The 18,453-nt window shown below is 35.4% G+C and overlaps 1 protein-coding gene across 11 annotated transcripts in view; it reads left to right on the plus strand.

Annotated features, from left to right (window-relative positions):
- ARMC2 (armadillo repeat containing 2) overlaps window positions 1-18,453 on the plus strand; it is a 70,180-nt gene that overhangs the window by 15,635 nt on the left and 36,092 nt on the right. For all 11 annotated transcript variants that reach the window (XM_054062299.1, XM_054062304.1, XM_054062301.1 and 8 more), the window contains 4 exons: window positions 5,215-5,285; window positions 8,373-8,465; window positions 13,134-13,226; window positions 15,789-16,009. In XM_054062299.1, coding sequence (XP_053918274.1) covers window positions 5,215-5,285; window positions 8,373-8,465; window positions 13,134-13,226; window positions 15,789-16,009 — 478 coding nt within the window. The remainder of the gene's footprint in view (window positions 1-5,214; window positions 5,286-8,372; window positions 8,466-13,133; window positions 13,227-15,788; window positions 16,010-18,453) is intronic.

Here is an 18,453-nt window from a genome sequence, read left to right on the forward strand (position 1 = left end):
AAAACGCATTGGGGAGAAGTCAAGTGACTTGGGGGAAAGTAGAAGAAAAAATAAGAGAAGGGAGTATATCAGGACGAAAAATGTGAAGGCAGAAACTGAAGAACTCCAGGCAGGGCACCCCAGCAGCACACTGTTTACTAGAGGTCTCCAGGAAGCTTTTAGGTCACTATTAGAAGACACTGAGCGAGGCGGACTTTCAGTGGGACCTATTGTGGCTTTTGTAGATTTTTGTTACATAAATGGGTAGTGTATTTTTTTATTAAGTCCTACTGGTTTTATTAAACTTACCAAAATAAATAAATAAATAAATAAAGACTTTAAGGACAAAAAATGAAACTATCAGGGGCTTCAATTTGCTTATGAGGAAGAAACTTAGAAGATTAGAATTGTGGTTCTGTAGATACAGAAAATGATCTGCAGATGTAGATGTGTAGAAATTGTGTCCACGTAACTACAGTTTTCTGACTAAAGTAAAAGGGCATCAAATAAATAAAAGGAAATTAGATACAATAAACTCAAACACCTTAGGAATTTATTTTAAAATAAACTGAATCCCTCCTCTCAACTAAATATTAGTTTATTTTAGAAAATACTGCTAGAAGTTAGCAATGAGGCCAATGTTTTATCGACAGCACATGGAGATAAGAGGTCTTTGATGTGGTGGCAACACAGACTAAAGCTTATCAGGAAGGAACTTCTGAAAAGGTTTTTCTGTGAGTGTCTGTACTTACCAATTTTATGTCTTGTCTTGAGCTACCTCTTTTTAGTGTATCAGAAGGAGTTTTTGAACAAACTAGACCAAATAGTCTTTTATATTTTTATAAAATTTATGTAAACATATGTTCTGTAAATTTTAGTGTTATTGTTGTTTATGCAGGTGATGCCTTCAGAGGGCAGTGTGCTGTGTATTTTTCCAAGTATCTTCCTAGTTACCTTTTCTGTTTTAATCGATGTTTGAGATCTGCGCTTTTTGGAAAGTTTTGTGTTGCTGGCTGAGAGAAAATGGTGTTTTCTTAGTCAGTTTCGATAAAGTCGTTGAATGTTAAGCCTACCAGTTTGGTGGTTCTGATGTCTTCAACCACCACTCACCCCCACCTCAAAGAAGTTGCCTTAAGCAGTCATGTATAATAGAATTGAACAACTAAGAGATACCTTTAAATACAAAGTTTAGGGTGCTCTGCAGAATGTTGTCCTCTGTATCATGAGGCTGATAATTCATTTTCAATTCCTGGTTTTACAATGGAAAATAAATGTGTTTCCAGACAGCTAGTGTCTGCTGTGTATGGCTTCCTCACAGCATTTACTTGGGGCATGCTATGCACTGGCTGCATGTGAGCAGCTCACTGCCTTTGTAAGACTGTTCAAATTCTAGTTTACATGGGACAGTCCCCCTTCCTATCTCTACTTCCAGTGACAAAGTCCACCAATTATGTGGGTACAAGAGCAGAGGCTTATAATCTCTGGAGGAGCAAAGCTGCGTGAGGTCTTGGCACTTGCAGAAACAGATAGTATGGGACTTACAGCCTTTTCCGTACCCAATGACCTTATCTTGTTCTCATTCCCTGTTATTCCTACTCTTCTCTTCGAAAACTGACCCTCATTTTCTTCATTCCTTATTGCACTACCTCCATTATTGTACTCCTCTGTTGTTACCCCACTTCCATATTTTCTAGTTTTGCCTCTCAAATTTGTAAGAATATGTTACTGTTAGAAGAACCTTACCATAAGGAGAGGATAGAGGCTAGAGGGAATGCCTTCAAGTTTGACAGTTCAAAAAAGATGATCATGTTCTCTCTTTTTTTTTTTTTTTTCTAATTAAGCTTCGCTACATCACTGATCAAAGATGCTTGCCAGAGACAATTCTGTAGAGAAGCGTTAACTTGCTAGTATTAGGTCTGTGCTCTTCTTAACTGGTAACTAAATAATCGATGGGGCTCCAGGGCTACGTTTGTACTAATAATTAATAAAAATTAAACAAAGGAGTTAATCTCTGGTTTGGTGGCCAGCTGCTCTGTCATGGGTTATGTTAATAAAATGAAAGTATTTTTAACTTCCTCCCTACCACACACAAAGCATTGGCTGGGAATGTCCCTACCTCTGTCTGTGTCCTGTGCCCGGACATTTGTCAAGGGAAGTACTACCTCTCTTAGGCCAAACTGGTAACAGGGATCATGCTAAGGGTCTAACTGCATGGAAAGCTGTGGCCCAAAATACAGGCTTGTTGACAGACTCTGTTTTACAAAGTAAAGGGGCAGCCAGATTCTTAGATGCTTAAGGCTCCACTGTATGGGGGAACATCCCAAGCACTGTTTCTTTAGTGTGATCTTACATTTGTGAATCAGACCTTGATGTTGTGTGCAGCAACTTTAGAGAGAACTAGCTCAGTTCTTTGCCTCTGGGATGCAGTTCTTAGAAATGTAGTTTTCCCCAAAATACCACTGAAGGTGAGAGTTTGAACATTTGTCATTATCAAGAAGCTCATGGTGAGAACAAAAAAGTAAACAACTAAACATGCAGAGTTTCAGAATAAATGCTTCTTTCACTTAATTATACATTCTTTCACCAGGGACAAATACTGAACATGCTCCTACAATACTGGCTCACTTTCTTTTTGGAAGCCCTCATAGTCTCCGTATAAGCAAGAAAGCAGTATTCCTCGTAGGTGCTACTATGATCTACTTTAAATGAGAATGATAGGGGTGATTCACTTGCCAAGTTTTTTCCTCTGTAAATCATTAGAGCCTGTGTCAGTTGATTTCTTGATGAGTCCTTTATCAGATGATCAGATTTCTGCCAATTGAGTTTGTTTCCAAGGCAACCACTCTCTTGACAAGCAAGTTCCCTTCAGTAGTAGGTAACTTATTTTTTTAGAGTAGGTTGATTACACTTTAACTGCATAGTTCTTAACAAGATACTGCTGCTTAAGTTTCAGCCCTACATGAAAAAGATAACAAAGAAGCAAAAGCCTTTAACTGAAATGGAGTTGGCAGCGTGGTAAAGATACATAAAGGGATTTTATAATCTCTCACAATATTCATAAATTGTACGTACTCCATGAAAATAAGCCTGCCCACCAGTCATTCTCATTTATGTATGTATTCAGTGTATTCTTTTTCTGAAAATAGTGAGGGTTCCAGTTAAGCTGTTTAACTTATGAGAATGTTTTCTTAAAGCACAGATAGTTCTGTGAATACCAGCAGTGCAACAGCCTGCTCTCCTGCTCACATAGGTCTCTAAACTGGTTGATACCGATGTTTAAGAAATCATAGGTTCTAACCAAGCCAGCTTTTTTTCATTTCAGACTTTGACATGGTCCTATCCTTCGTCTCGCAGATGTGCTGTTTCTATCTGATAAGTGTTGTGATTACCACATCCTTTGCTTCAGTGTCATTTCTGTTCAACTGCTTTTGTTTCCTGCAAAACTTGTAGAATTGTCTTTGTTGACGTTTCTTGGATTCATCCTGTGGATTTACATTTTAGAGAAGAGACACAGACAGGATATAGTTACAGAACTCTTTCTGAAGAAAGCAAACTCAAACTTCCATATACATATAGGCAGATAGTATCATTATGTAATTCAGAAAATACTGATTTCTGAGTATAGCTGCGTTAGTGTTAGGTGACTGAATTTGTTATTCTCTTGCTTATTCAGTGCCCTCCTGGGCTTTAGTCTTGATTTCAGGGATGGCTGGACCTTGTAGAACAATTTTGTAATCTTTTCAAGTTTGTAAGACGAAATGCTTGTATAAATGGAACCAAATGTTGATAACTATTAATAAACTGAGCTATATTTAATGTGTGCTGTAGAAACCCTCTTTCTTACAGATATCCGTCTGTTTTACAGATGCAAGCACTTGTCTGTTTTGTATTTTTAAAGCATGGCTTGCCCAAAGGAATAGGAATTCCTGTATGTGAGCTGAAGTAATTTCAAGATAGTTTGTGTAAGCATTTGGATTTTGGAGTACTTAAATCTTCATGCTGTAAAAAGAAAGCAGTATTCACTGTCAGCCATAATGAAGCAAGTGTTCCTCTGTAATGTGATTGCTTGGGAAATTTTTGACTGATCACAGTGAGCTATCCAGTCCCTTTTGTAGGGTAGTGATCCTACAAGAGCTTTGTCTTTTATTCTGTCTCCATCTGTTGATAGGATGATTTACATCTTCTGTCTGGACTGGCAGACAGGATTTAGGTGCCAATCCAGCAAACTAGTTAAACAACAGTTTAGCTTTAAGCCTTAGAGAAACTAAATTAACAGGTTGAAAGACATTGAAATAACATTGCTAACATACTACTGTTATCTTTAGAAGGAAATGTAGGAGATTAGGTTGTAATGGTATGTGAACTGTTAATGGAATAAGAAGTGTTAAATTAAACATGCACTGAGAATAGAAAACATAGATTAGGACCTTTGTCTTTAGTACAGGATTTAAAGGAGGAACAATTCCTGTTTAATAGTAAAGAGGGTCTCCGTCCTGTCTATTTCTGTTAGATCAGTGCTCCTTGAGTGTGTAGCTGGGTAAACAGAATAGATTTATCATAGATGTATTTAGTAGTTTCCTGTGGCCAAAGATCAGACTAATCATACAATCAGCAGGAACTATGGCGTTACTGTTGCTTAATGAAGAAATGACAGCATATGTGTTTTTTTGTATTAACAGAACTAATGACCACTATGCAGTTTGCAGTAGTACACAGGCAGACCTGGAAATTGTTATGTTTACATTAAGAGCTATTGAAGTGTTTGTTTCTTTGAAAATTCTAGTCATTAAATCTTTTAAAAGTGCTAATTCTATCAGAAGAAATCACTGTCATTGTGAATGGATGAACTTACAGTTTTTATCTAGTTAAGTTTATATTCACTTAATTAAACTTATGATGAAATAAAAATAAGATCTTTCTGCGTTTAGTTTGGTCAGCTTTCAGTTTTATTGTACAAGTGGAAATGCTTTAGGTTTTGTGTTCCATAATGGTGACCTCTTGTGGTGTAAGTATGTCAGTATTTCAGCAGGAACTTTCTGTAAAACATACTGGAACAAGCTGTACTTGTATGTAATTTTTAATGATCTGATAAACTACTAATTTAGTAAAATAACTTATAATCTTTTCTAATTAGTTATTAGTATGCAGATCCCATACTGAGTACATGTGAAGAAAGAAGCATTTTGAGCAATATATTCTGATATGCTTTGTGTGTGTCTGTACTGTATCTTTTAGTGACCAGATGAAAAAGCCTGGCACAAGTTCATCAAGGCCAACAAGTACAGGCTTGAAGAGAAGAGTGGCAGGTACTTTGTAAAGCATTTCAATCTTCAGTTAAAAAAAAAGAAATACAGTCAAATACAAATAATCTACTTTTTGTGATTTGAAGATCTTTTCTTCTGTTTTTATTTTCTGGATGTATTGAGGATTTTTACTGTTGTTGATTAAGGGGAAATAATTTAGGAGATCTTTAGTCTAAAAAACATGTTGATATTTTTTCTCTTGTTTTTCCCTTATGTATGCTTAAGAATTTGCCAGTCCAATAACACCCTATTTGCACATCACTTTTTGTAAACTGGCATAGCTGAATAGAGACTAAAGTTATACTGAGCTATATTAGCTGAAGATACTGATTCTGGGTTGCCCTATAGGGATGCATTTTGCTATTTTTACATAACAGATTTTAGTTAATACTACACTAGCTGGCATGTTTCATACAAGGCAAACACGTATCTGTTTGAGTCTGGTATGGAAACCTGAACTTTCTGCTCTATAATGCATTGTTACTGTTTTTCTACAGCTGAGAAGTTGCATTATTCTGGATCATTCTGGCAAAGGCTGTAGTGTTTTCTGCTTTCATTTCCTTCAGAAGAATTGAGAATATTTACCATGTTGTAGAAGTTAGTGTTCCTTGGGGCTATATTTTCGATGATTATAAGTCTTTAATTTATTTGTGCTATTTTATTGGTGCTATTGAAAAGATCATGTGTTTCAGTAGGATTGTTTCGTTATATTTCTATACATTTCTTTCTTTTTTTTTTTAATTATGTAACTTCCTTAGTTTGTGCACACTTCATCTTTAATCACAGAATAAAGAGTGGGGCAACAGCAAGAATTCTCAATTACTTCTTCTCTATAGTGGGGTCCTGGAGGGAGTGTTCATTTACAGATTATTTCTATTTTTCTAATATGGTTTATATTTATACATTCACATTTTAGAGAGGAGGTAGGCGGTTTAAATATTGATATATTCATAGCCACTCAGTATTCAATGAAAAGGCTAAACATAATAAGTACACAGCTTGGGAAAGAGCAGTGTTGCTAAGGCTCTTGTATTTACATGCTAAAAACAGCAACCAATAAATATAGACTTATTAGTGATTTATTTTTTTTTTTTTGACCAGAATGCAAAGCTGTGGTTAAGACCTATGAAAAACAGACAAGGAACTTCAACTTGCTGAATCTTTTGCCTGAGTAATTTTACTGTTGAATTGTTGATTCGCTCAATTAGAGAATTCAGGACAGCTTCTGCAATATTTTAAATACAATTAGTGCTGTAACTTTTTATCAGCTCCTAAAAAAACCTCCCAGGACTGAGACACATGGAAGTTCACAGTTTATTAATGTTGCTTTTCTTTATAATCATGTGTTGCCTGTTAATTTTTGTTGCTAGGATTAGTATTATTTAGTAAAAGCTAATTATCCTTTTTTTTTTTTTTTCCTAGTTGCAAGAGATATTTATTTAAAAATTATGCCATTATGCCTTTTAGGTTGCTATAGTTTTCTGATGAATGCGTGACAACTGCAGCAGAATGGCACAAAAAAGTCAGCTCTTTTTGTTCTGAACTAAAACTTGAGTGCCTTTGTTAATTTTTTTTTTCTAGTGAGAAGTTTGGTCCTAACTGCAAATGCATACATTTCTTGTTTAGTAAAGTTAAGCATGTGCATAGTTAGAAAGTAAGTCCCATCTTTCAGCTTAAGAGAGGTAGCTGCAAATGGGAAAGAAGAGAAAGAATTGAGTCAATATGTGGGTTTTGTGGCAGGAAGGAACAGTGCAAATTCTTCCAGTGTTCTCATTTCAGCTATGCTCTTAGATTAACTAGAGCAGAACTTTCACTTCATTGCAAATGCTGCATAGTGTTTTATTAATTAAGCTACTCATTGATGTAAATAAAACTATTGACTCATCTGATGTAGATTATAAAAAAGGTCTGCGAAATAAGTAATAATAATATTAACATAAACTAATATGTATAGATGCACACACAAAAAAACCATACTTGTAATAACATACTTACCAGTGTATTACTTATGAAACAGCAGCATTTTTATATAATCTGTTGAAATAGATATAATTGATAGGTTCGTTCTGTGTAAAATACAGGTAGACAGTTAATATGGATACACAAAAAAACTCTGGTTGGGTTTTTTTGGTTTTTTTTTTGTTTTTTTTTTGTTTTGTAGAGCAAGATTTTAAAATAGTCAGAAAGTTTTCAGTGTTTCACTGTTCCAAGTAATGTTCAGGATACAGTCGTTTTTTGAAGGTCTGAGATACTGTTCTCATGACACAAACCTCTTAATATTGGTACTCTCATGCAGTGCTGTTATTTTTTTGTGTTTGATAGTGATTGTGTTAAGAAAGGTAGCTCTTTCTCAGTCACTGTAGAGGAAATTGGTTGAGGGTAGCCAAGAAAACAGAGAGTTGGTTGCCTTTAATGTTTCAGACGTTTGTTGGAGGCAAAACATCTTTCAGCTGGCTGTAGTTTGCTATTCCTTTTCCAACATGCTATGTAAGAAATGGTTTAACGTAACAAAGAATAGGAGGGAAGTATTTTACAAAGATTTAGTTGAGAAGTTCTCATAACTAACTATATAAAGTGGTTAGAATTGCTAATAGGATTTAATAAGTAACAAGGCTATTTTTTCCTAAGTGATCAGAGAGGCAGTTAACCAGGCTTTGTGTAATATTGTCCATGTGTACTAGATGAAATTGTAAAATCCTAGAGGATTGTCTGTAGTATAGATAATTTTTAACACAGAATAACCTGTCACATGGACACGGAGCTGAAAAATAGTAGGACATGTTGGTGTAAAAGTAGTCATTACCTTCCAATTCAGCAATTAAATTAACATTATTGTAAGCAAACAAAAACAAATCTGGCTTTACAGTCCAGCTAGACACATCAAAACATCTGATTTTTTTTGAAACTTTAGGTTTTGAGAGAATGTAAGTGAAAACAAAAGCTTGAATAGGTAGAATAACCCAGCTTATAGCAAAATGTGACATTTTTAGATTTTTTTCTGACTGATGAATAAAGTATGTGTAGCTATTTATTTGTGTAAAACTGGAAAGCTTCACTGTATAAGTGGTTTTGTTTGAATGCATTTTGAAGGCTTAGAGGATGAAACAAGATTAAATGAATCAGAAGAGGAAGAAAACTTTTGGTGTAGAAAGATTTTACCAATTCTGCGTGAACTGGAAAAAGGTGGGTAATGCTGTTCTTGAAAGGGTGTATTTTCTGTACTATTTATTGCAAAAACCATGGGACTAATTTGTGTTTCCTACGAAAGAGTAACAGTAGTTGGACTATGTAGCCTTTATGCTTTCCTATGTTGAATGACTTTGCAGTGTAAAACTGGCCTGGGCAACCTGAGGTTGCACCAGGTGACCTCCAGAGGTCTCTTCCAACCTCAACTATTCTGTGATTCTGTAAAAGACATACTCGTTTAGAGATTTTATCTGATTAAATGACCTTGGTTTAGACAACATAGCTCTGCCAGCTTAGCAGTCAGTGATAACGTAATAATTTTAAGAATGAAGTACTGCATGGATTCACTGTTTGGAACATAGACTGCATTGAAAGTCTCAGTTAATTGTAGAAAACTAAGGAGATCTTAATGAAAATTTTTACTTATGCCTAAAGTGTTAGATATCTCAGAAAAGTACATAATGACCCAGAATATTGAAGCAAAATTGAGTAAATTAAGTATGGTTGAACTCGGAAATCCATTTTAACATTTCATCTAAAAGGTTGTTTAGGTGGCTTCTATATAAACATTATATTTATTTGAATGGTGGGAATATAGAAAGTAGGTTTAGTTTTACAAGTGGTAAAAAATGAGTGTGAAATTAGGGGACTGTTTCTGTTTTATGCGTTTTTGCAGTGTTCATTATAGCGTGGTACAGATTAGAAAGTTTTTTTTGGATAATTTTGCAGATGTTAATGAGTATGAAACACCTGTACAGTACCAAGTGATTCCCAAAATATGTCATTATTTTTAAAAGACAGGATTCTCATTCCCACATCTATCACTGATGTGTAGAAAAGCAGTGATCAGGAAATTTGTAAATGGGTAGGCAACTTCACATTTTCCTTGCTTGATGCCGAGATTGTCGAATATGAGCCACAGAGTTAGTTTTGCATAGTGAGATGTTCTTTATAGGTAAGCAAAATATTATTTAGAGGTAAAATCTCATCGTGTCTTTCCCTTGTCATGAATGTAACTAAGGAAAATCAATGTTCATGCCCCTTTTCCTCAGTTTTTACTTGATTTGGTTAGTGTGCTAGGGTTCTTTAGCTTTTTAAAAAAACTTGATTATGTCTTAGTGTCCATAATAATAGACGAAGTAATCTAATGATACTTTCTTACCAGTTGATTGAATGTAGTACTGCAAAAACCTTGATATTAAGGGGTTTGCTGCTACCTGAGTATTCACACAGATTATAACTGAATTGCATCATCACCTCCTGCAGCTGCATGTGATATTGCTTTATTTAGACTGCTTACTGCACAACTGCAGTTTTTCCTGTCAAAAGTAATATTAGAATTCTAAAATGTTAATGTTTTGGCAGAGTCTCGTAATTCAGTGTTTTTTAATTTTGTGTGCAGTTCACCTGGTTTGTACCTTTCAACTGATTCCCTACACATGCATTTAGGTCACATTTACTTTTTTATATATTAATAGAAAAGCTTTTTTCTTCCCCGTTCTCCCTCAAAAATATTTGCAGAAAACTTTCCATTCAAAAAGAAATCTGAGGTTTAACCTGGATCTTCATTGTTGTCTAAAATCTTATGAATAGCATCCACTTCAGATGATTGTTATATGACAAAACCAAATAGAACCCCAAAGTTTTTTCTGTATCTCTTGATTTTGTTCCATTCTAGTCCTCAAGGGAGGATGAATTTAAAAAATGCCCCATGGAATGACTGATGAATAATTTTAGTTGTTGTTAATTTTGATGAAATGGAGGCCTTTAAATTTTTTACCTTGCCACCTCTGTTTCACCACTTTCTGGAACTGAGAGTTTAGAAGGCTCTGGAGCGTGTCCAGAGAAAAGCAACAAAGCTGGTGAAGGGTCTGGAGAACAAGTCTTACGAGGAGCAGCTGAGGGAACTGGGGTTGTTTAGCCTTAGGTTGTTAGGCTGAGGGAGGAGACCTTGTTGCTCTCTACAACTACCTGAAAGGAGGTTATAGGGAGGAGGGTGCTGGCCTCTTATCCCAAGTGACATGGGACAGGATGATTTCGAATGGCCTCAAGCTGCGCCAGGGCAGGTTCAGACTGAATATCAGGAAGAAATTCTTCACCGAAAGGATCATCTGGCACTGGCAGAGGCTGCCCAGGGAGGGGATTGAGTCACCATCCCTGGAGGTATTTAAAAGACGAGTAGAGGAGGTGCTCAGAGACCTGGTTTAGTGGCACATAGGAATGTTTGGACTTGATGATCTAAGAGGTCTTTTCCAACCTAGTGATTCTTTGCATCTATGAATTAGGCTAAATTTGGTTACATTTTCTGTCATTCTGGGAGTTGAAATCAAATAGCGATTGCTGTTTGTTGAGTATGATGATTGCAAATTGGGAGGTTCCAGACGCCGCTCAGCCTGAGAGATGGATCCTTGGACCTGCCTAGAGGCTTGGGGCCTTAGATATAATGTTTGTTGTCTTAATTTCCTATTATTGTATATTTCTTCACAAGTGCTTTGCCTCCCTGAGTATGACTATTTCAGCTGTGAAGTACATGCTGAGTACATGTAGTAAATACGGGCATCTCAAGTGGTGCTTTGTCAGTGTCACCTTAGAGACAAAACCAAATGTAAGAAAGGGAAAAAAAAAACAACCCCTCACTCTTGAATTTTACTGCAGGGTTTTTGTGTTTTTTAAATAGTGTCTGTGGGACTCAGGTTAAGAGGGCCGTTGACTGTTGCCAGTGGGTCAACAGTCCGCTCAAATACATCTTGCACCTCTGCAATGCATTGCAGAGTTCTAATGAGTTTTTATGTTCACTTGTTCTTAATCCCAGCAAGGTTTGATATATTTGGTTATGTGTGTGGGCAGAAAAATATTCCTTAGCTGTCTTTTTTTTGCATGTGATGTTTGGTGGAGCTCTTTAAAAAATATCTTTAGATCCACAATTTCCTAGTAGGCATTCAGTCAATCTGATTATTAAACTTTAAAGGTGAGTTTCATTTTAGCTTTAGGTATTGTTTTGGCTCTATGATTTTTTTACTTGAGTCTCTTCTTTTTTGAAAGAGCAGAATAAAACTGTTTCTGAGGATTGCCTTATCATTTTAAGAGATTTATTGGGCACCTTATTTTTGTTGTTGTGCAACTCATGCTTTATTTTGTTCCCTGGTGTCTTTGTCTGTTGAGACGCTCTGGAAGAGGTGGCACTGACAGTTTTTTTTTATTTTTCTCTCCCTTCCCACCTTATTCAAGTAGAAGACAATATAGAAAATCTTTGTCTGTCTTGTACCAAGCTCTATCAAGCCTTCAGTGAAGGAAATATGCTTGGAAAAAGATTTAAAAGAAGTATGCTTCTGAAGACATTATATAAACATTTATTTAGATCCTCTTTGCCTAAAGCTGGAAAAGATTATTCTGGCTATGTTTTAAAATGCTGTTTGGTACAATGTGAAGCTGGAAATTGTGAATTACAATGTACATTTATTTTTTCATTTCATACTTTTAAATTGTGTCTAAACTAACCATTTCCTAAGCACAAGTTCTTGCTGTACAGATACTAGTCTCCCACTCATTCAGACCAGCATTTTTTTGAGCCTATTTTTTGCAGAGAAATTATGTCTAAGGAAGGAAGGACACAAAATAGAGGATAGCTGGTGGCAGGTATATTGCTTAGCTATGGAAAAGAGACAGCATCCTAAGTAAGTGATATTCATGCAGGGATTTTAGGAGAATGAGAAGTTAAAAAAAATTATACTTGGAAATGAAGCTTAGTTTTCTAATAATAATTTGACCTTCTTAAGCATCTTAATATCTTATCTTAAGTACCTTAAAATATCTTAAAATACCAAAACCAGGTTTTTTTTGGAAAGTGAGTAAGTGTAATTATCTCTTTCTCCAGTATTTCCTGTTAAAACACAATTAAATTGGTGCTTTTGAACCTGTTGGTTCAGCTTGTACTAAGAAGGTATGGACAGTCTACCAGTTAGCATTGTGTTGTAGACATTTTAGTAATTTGTGTGTTTAGTTTGGGGATGTTGTTCTCCTTTAAGGTAGCATAGGTTATTTTAATCAGAAGATATGATTATATATTCAGATACTATGTAGATGTTAAGTGCTGCTTATGAAAAAAAAAAAGTTCCACTACATACATTTTTTTCCTATGGAATCTTTTAAAAATCACAAACAAGAGAAGAAATAGCCCTTGAAATGTGTTTTTACACTTTTACTTCCCTTTTATGATCTCTCAATATCCTTTAGTACATCATAAGATCTTGTGTTCTGATATTTGAGAGTAAGTTTCATTATGACCTGTACTGTTGGACTGGAGTTCTTTGTGATGTGGCCATAGATGCGAAACAGTGAATCCTGTGCAGAATTTCTTTGTAAGAGTGAATTAGAGAAACAAACATGCAAGTTATTGATATACTGTCTGCAGAAAATACATTAAAAGTTCGTATATCATCTGTTATTTTAAAGTCTGTCAGCGCAGTTTGCTAAATAGAGCTTAAATGAGCTAGGTTTAGTTAGGCCAACTTTTCAGTTTGCCTTAGTGCACTATCAGGATTTGAGATGAAATTTAATAGTTCCGTAAGAATACAAGTTTGCTGTGATGACCGAATTGTAAAATGTTATGGTGCTTTTCTGTATGTAGATTTTAGTTGTGATATTTATGTCTTACTTTCTTTGCAGATGAAAGTGGATGGAAAAAATCTCAGTGTTTGCAAGCTTGCATTGGCAGGAATGAGAAAAATGATTACATAATTCAAAAGGATAGATTATTGGGTATGTATTCTGGTTTAGTGTATAAGTTAGATGTTGTATTCAATAGTTAGATTGATCGTCTTTCAAGAAATATTCTCAGAGTTACCTTAGTCACACACTAAAAATTTCCTACTGGGTCAAGCTAACAGCCCATCTCGTCCAGTATTCTATGTCTGACAGTGGCGATAGGGATGCTGTTTAGGGAAAGTGAGGAAGCCTATGTGCTTTCTGTTATCTATTTCTTCTGTACTACCTCAGCATCCAGACTTGTTACATTCTATTAGGGGTTTTAGATGCTGCATCCCTGCCTAATCCTTTTTAGTCTGTTTATAGGTTTTTCGTACATTAATTTGTTTAATTCCTTTCTGAAGTTTCTTATTCTGTCTGTCTCTACAGTGCAACAAGTTCTAGAATTCTTTTCTGATTTAAACTCATCTACTTTTTGCAGTCAACTTACCTTCCACTTTCATTATTTTTTTAAACTGCAGTCCTAACACATATCTCTGCCTTATCTTCAGACTGAGGCATCTTTCTTTGAGAGGAACTTGTGTTGTTCTCTCAGTTGTTTTTGTAGCCTTTCTCTTTATCACCTCCAACTCCAGTAGATCCTTCTTGAGATATACAGAACAAAACTATCTGTAGAAGTCAAGATGTATCTGCACCAAATTTTATGGAAGCAAAATAATGCTGTCTGTGGTGTTGGCCATCGTCAGGAAGGATATTGAAAACAGTCCTTGGCTTTTTTTTTTTGTGGCTGCTGCACATTGAGCCAATGGTTTTGGAGAATTCCCAGCAATGGCTCTGAGACCTCTTTGTGGTTGTATCTGTATTTCTGTGATCCCCACCCCCTGTGCAAACATGAGAAACATGAAGGAAATGACAGGGTATGAATGATACTCAGTATCAATTAATAGTCATTCCTTTCATTAAAACTTCATTACGTTTTATTAATGTGGGCCTTGACCTTGCAAGCATTTCTTGAATGTGCAGAAGTTAAAACATATATGGATATCTGCTTAAATAGGTGAGAGTGTTTATGGTCTGAAAGTTTAGTATGTGAGTGTTGTCAGAAATAAAAGCCAGATAAGCCTTTCCAATAGTAAAATCAACAGGAGAGGGCTCAGAGATGAGAGAACAGCTCAGATTGCTCATCTGACTTCGGATAATGAAAACTACTCTTTTTTTAAGAGATTATCATTATACAAAAATATGGACAAATTGAGTAATTATAGCTCTGTAAACACTTTTTTTTTCCCTCTCATTTCCATCTTCATTCACTTTTCTTTCACTTGCTCTTCTTTCTCTGTATTTTAAAAACTAGTGAAGGAAATAAGGCTTTTTTTTTTTTTTTTTTGGTAGGGTTTTGTTTGTTTGTTTGTTCACTTGTTATGTTTTGGACCCACCTTATCCAGGCTGAAAACCTGAACCTGGGTTATCATCATAGTCGCCCTGGTTCCTATTGCAGTCACTGGGCTGTAGATACAATTTCTGTTTCTTTCTCTGGCCCTGTGAACTATTTACATGCAATGGAGCAGCTCCAGTATGAGAAATAAATTAACCATTCATCCCAAAATAAACAACTGTGGTTCAAGACCCTGTGTGATATGGAGCAGAGCAAGGATCTGGAACTGGTTTCTCATGTTGCCACAACACAACTGCTGGGCAGTTGGTGTGGGGGTAGGAATTTGAGCAAGAGCCTGGAGTGTGTACTTCATCCATATATACCCATAAACTTGGAGAGAGTTTCATACTTGGAGTTGAGGTGGAAAAAACTTTAGAAATCTCTTAAGTTTAATGAGATGGAAAAATATTTTTAGCTGTCTGAATGGAAAACAGGAAGGAGAAGTAAATACCAGTTTCAATAGATTACTAGAAATGCAAAAGTATAAAATTGGCTAGGATTGTTTATTTATTTAAGATACACCAACCATATTCAGAATGTCTCAGTTTGACTGTGTAAGATACATTGGGCTTGTGCTAACAACTCTTAACATTTAGGTATCTGACAGCGGTAGCATCAAGCAAAACTTTTACAGTAACTTTTCCGACATAAAAAGTAAATCTAAAAAGGCTACAAACAGACTTCAAATGTGAGATTTTAATTAGGCATCTGTGCTTATTAGTGCTCCATTTGATATGCTTTAAGACATTTGACTTTTTTAAGGAAGCAGTGGGAATAAACCTCTTTAGAATATCTCAAGTTTAGTACACAAAATTCCAGGCACACACTAATCACTTTTGCAAATGTTGACTGAAGGTTTCAATGATTACTGCTATGCATTTCCAGTATATACCAGTACTGTATGCTGGTATACTGTACATACCAGTACATGATGCTGGTTCTTAATGCTGGTTCTTGAAGCCTGGGAGAAGAAAAGTCAGGCACATTCTTATTCATCAATGATTGTTTCTTGATCTCAGTCTCGATACCTCATTTTTGTAGCCCGCTTATTAGAAATGTATTTAGAAAGAATTCAATCTCTTCCCCCCCCCCCCCCCCCATTTGTTAATCTCTTCAGTGACTGGACTATATAAAATCTAAATGTTAATATTAGCCTTTCTGAATAATTACTTTCCTTTTAGATTGTTTGTTGGAGGTCCTGAGAACTGAAGATCTACACAAAAACAATGCAGCCCTCCTGTATTGCATGGGAGCTATAAAATTCCTGTCTGGAAATGCAGTGCTCCTTAATGAAATGGTCAGCAAAGGAGGTGTTGAAAAGTTGCTGCAATTAATGAAGCAGATTAATAACATAAAAGAAAATGACACGTATTTCTCCAACTCAGGCCACCTATTAGTCCAGGTTAGCGTTTACTTTATTTCTAAAAGTACACACTTCAAGGGTAGATAAAAATTAATTAGAGGAGATGAGCTAACCCTGTGTGCCACTGACAGAATTGTACCTATATTTGAATAGACATATTTTTAAGGAGTTTACATGGCAGGACCTAGCTTGAATTATCATAGATATTTCTGTGTAGTCCATTTTAATGGCTTTAGAAATTCTGAAGTTAATAGAAATACTTTTTGATGCCTAATAAAAACAGTTTCTTATTAATACTTTGTGGTGCTGACAATGTTCTGGATATTACAGTAAACAGATAAAAAAGTGTTCCCTAACTAAATTCTTTAAACTGAAATAATAAATACAAACCTGTTCTGTTATGCTGTAGGAGATTACAAAAAACTTTTTGTTACAAGAATAATGCATTTTTTAAAATGCGTTGGAAAATATAGCTACATTTCTTTGACAAAGTGTTTTTGAAGAACTATAATTTGAGGTAGAGGTAGTTGTAAAAGCCAACACTTTCTGAGGCTTTTTGAAGGCAGAAGGCTCAAAACTATCTTTTGACATCTGATGTACCTTGATGAGCGTTGGCTATGAAAACGCTCATCCTTTGCCTTATAACTGTTTAAACCTTAATATTTTAGAAAAAAATTCTTATGTAGCTAAATCTTAAGTTATGCGTAGGTTGTGGGGTTTTTTGTATTTGTGAAGGATTTGTCAGGTAGATTTCTGACGTTTGTCTTGGAAATCATTGATGTAAATAAAGATCCATGGATGGTATCATTGTAAGCTTTTGGGACTTAACAGGAAAATTAGTTGGACAGTTTTCTGAGGTAGTGTTTGCACTAAATTTCTCAACTGATTAAGCCAGATTTCTTTAATTCTCTACTAATTTACAAACTAGGAATTTCATACTACTTGAAATTATGTGAGAAAGCAGATATCTTACATCATCTCCTTACTATTACTGATTTGTTTGTTTATTTTAGTGGAGCTATGAGGTATGTCTCTCCAGAGACATGTGTACAATCTTGATACAAACATAAACAGACTGGGAGATGCTACAAAGCGCTGAATGAATTTATGTGACTTGATACTTATGTCTGGCTAAGGAAGTCCCAAGTGGCAAATTGCTGAAGACTGGGAGAATATATGATGAAACTGGAAAATTTGTGCTTGTCATGTTTCTGTTTTGTTCCTGTCTGGTTGTGTCATCATTAAGTTCCTATATGAATCACAAAATTTTCTTTTGTACGCTTCCATCTGTAGAATTGGGAATGTTAACCTTCTTGTGGAATTGTGAATTTCCAAACAGCTCTAAAATGATCTGTGCCATTTTGGTGATATTATGTCTACTATCCTCTACAAAAATTGTTATATGGAATTTCAAAGCCTTCTTTTTCAAGAAAAGGTGTAGCAATCAAAATTTTCATAAGCATATTTTCCTTGGATGCTACTAGGTTAGACTTTTAAGTACTGATACTACTGCAGTGCTGTACTGGGCTATCAGTTTGGTTAGAAACCCTCTAAGTATTGAGGGACTGGGGGTCCAGAGTGTTTTGTTCTCAGTGTAATTTGCAAGGTGATAGTCAGTGACACCTAAACTGTCAGAAAAGTAAGTTTATATGAGGGAGTTTGGTGCGTCATGTACAGAAGCTGTGCAGTCATTTCAGTGAGTGGAAATGAAGGTGTAGTTTTTTGTAGGCATTTTAAAACCTAGATTAGAGCTCTGTATCCTGGATCTCTTTTTGTGTCTATGTTGTTTAAAAATATTTATCCTTCTGAGAACATGTGGGGATGGTTAAAAGCGAATGCGTATTACTTACTGACATTTGCTGGGTGCTGTTGGCATTAATCATATAGTATGTATAATGGGAATCCTGTTGGGTAGAATATAAAAAGATGTGAATCAGCGTGCTGGGTTGATACAAAAAGAAGTTTTTGCCCGTTGAGGCATTTAAAAATAAGAAATAATGTCCAGGTAATAAAGCTAATGAATTAGATGATTTACAGCTGTTTGATTCACTGTCTGAACTTCCCCATAAATTTGCAGAAATGTTTCTTTTTTCCACATTTGTATGTGGATAAATTTAATTTTGTAAATTAAAGTTCTAATTTGCAAATGTGTGAAAAGAAAATGTTTCATTTCACAATTTTTGTGTCATTATTAGCTCTTGTTTTCAGACTGGAAGTGTAGCAAAAGTATTTTGTACAGTTTGAATAGACTGCCTGTTGCCAAGGGGGCCTTGAGTATTCTGTGGACAAGTCAATACTGGCAATTTTCTCTTACTGAGGTTGCTGTTTTACTAGTTCATATATTCTCTTCTATACTAGTACAGATACTTCATTTTAATTCCTCTTGTAAGAAAAGTAGTGATTCCTGTTGCTGTGGAATTCAATCCTGTGCAACTTTCTCATATTAGATTCCTCAACAAATTTACATTAATGTGCACCATTTC

The sequence above is a fragment of the Cuculus canorus genome, chromosome 3 (assembly GCF_017976375.1).
Source record: "Cuculus canorus isolate bCucCan1 chromosome 3, bCucCan1.pri, whole genome shotgun sequence".
Lineage (NCBI taxonomy): Eukaryota > Metazoa > Chordata > Aves > Cuculiformes > Cuculidae > Cuculus > Cuculus canorus.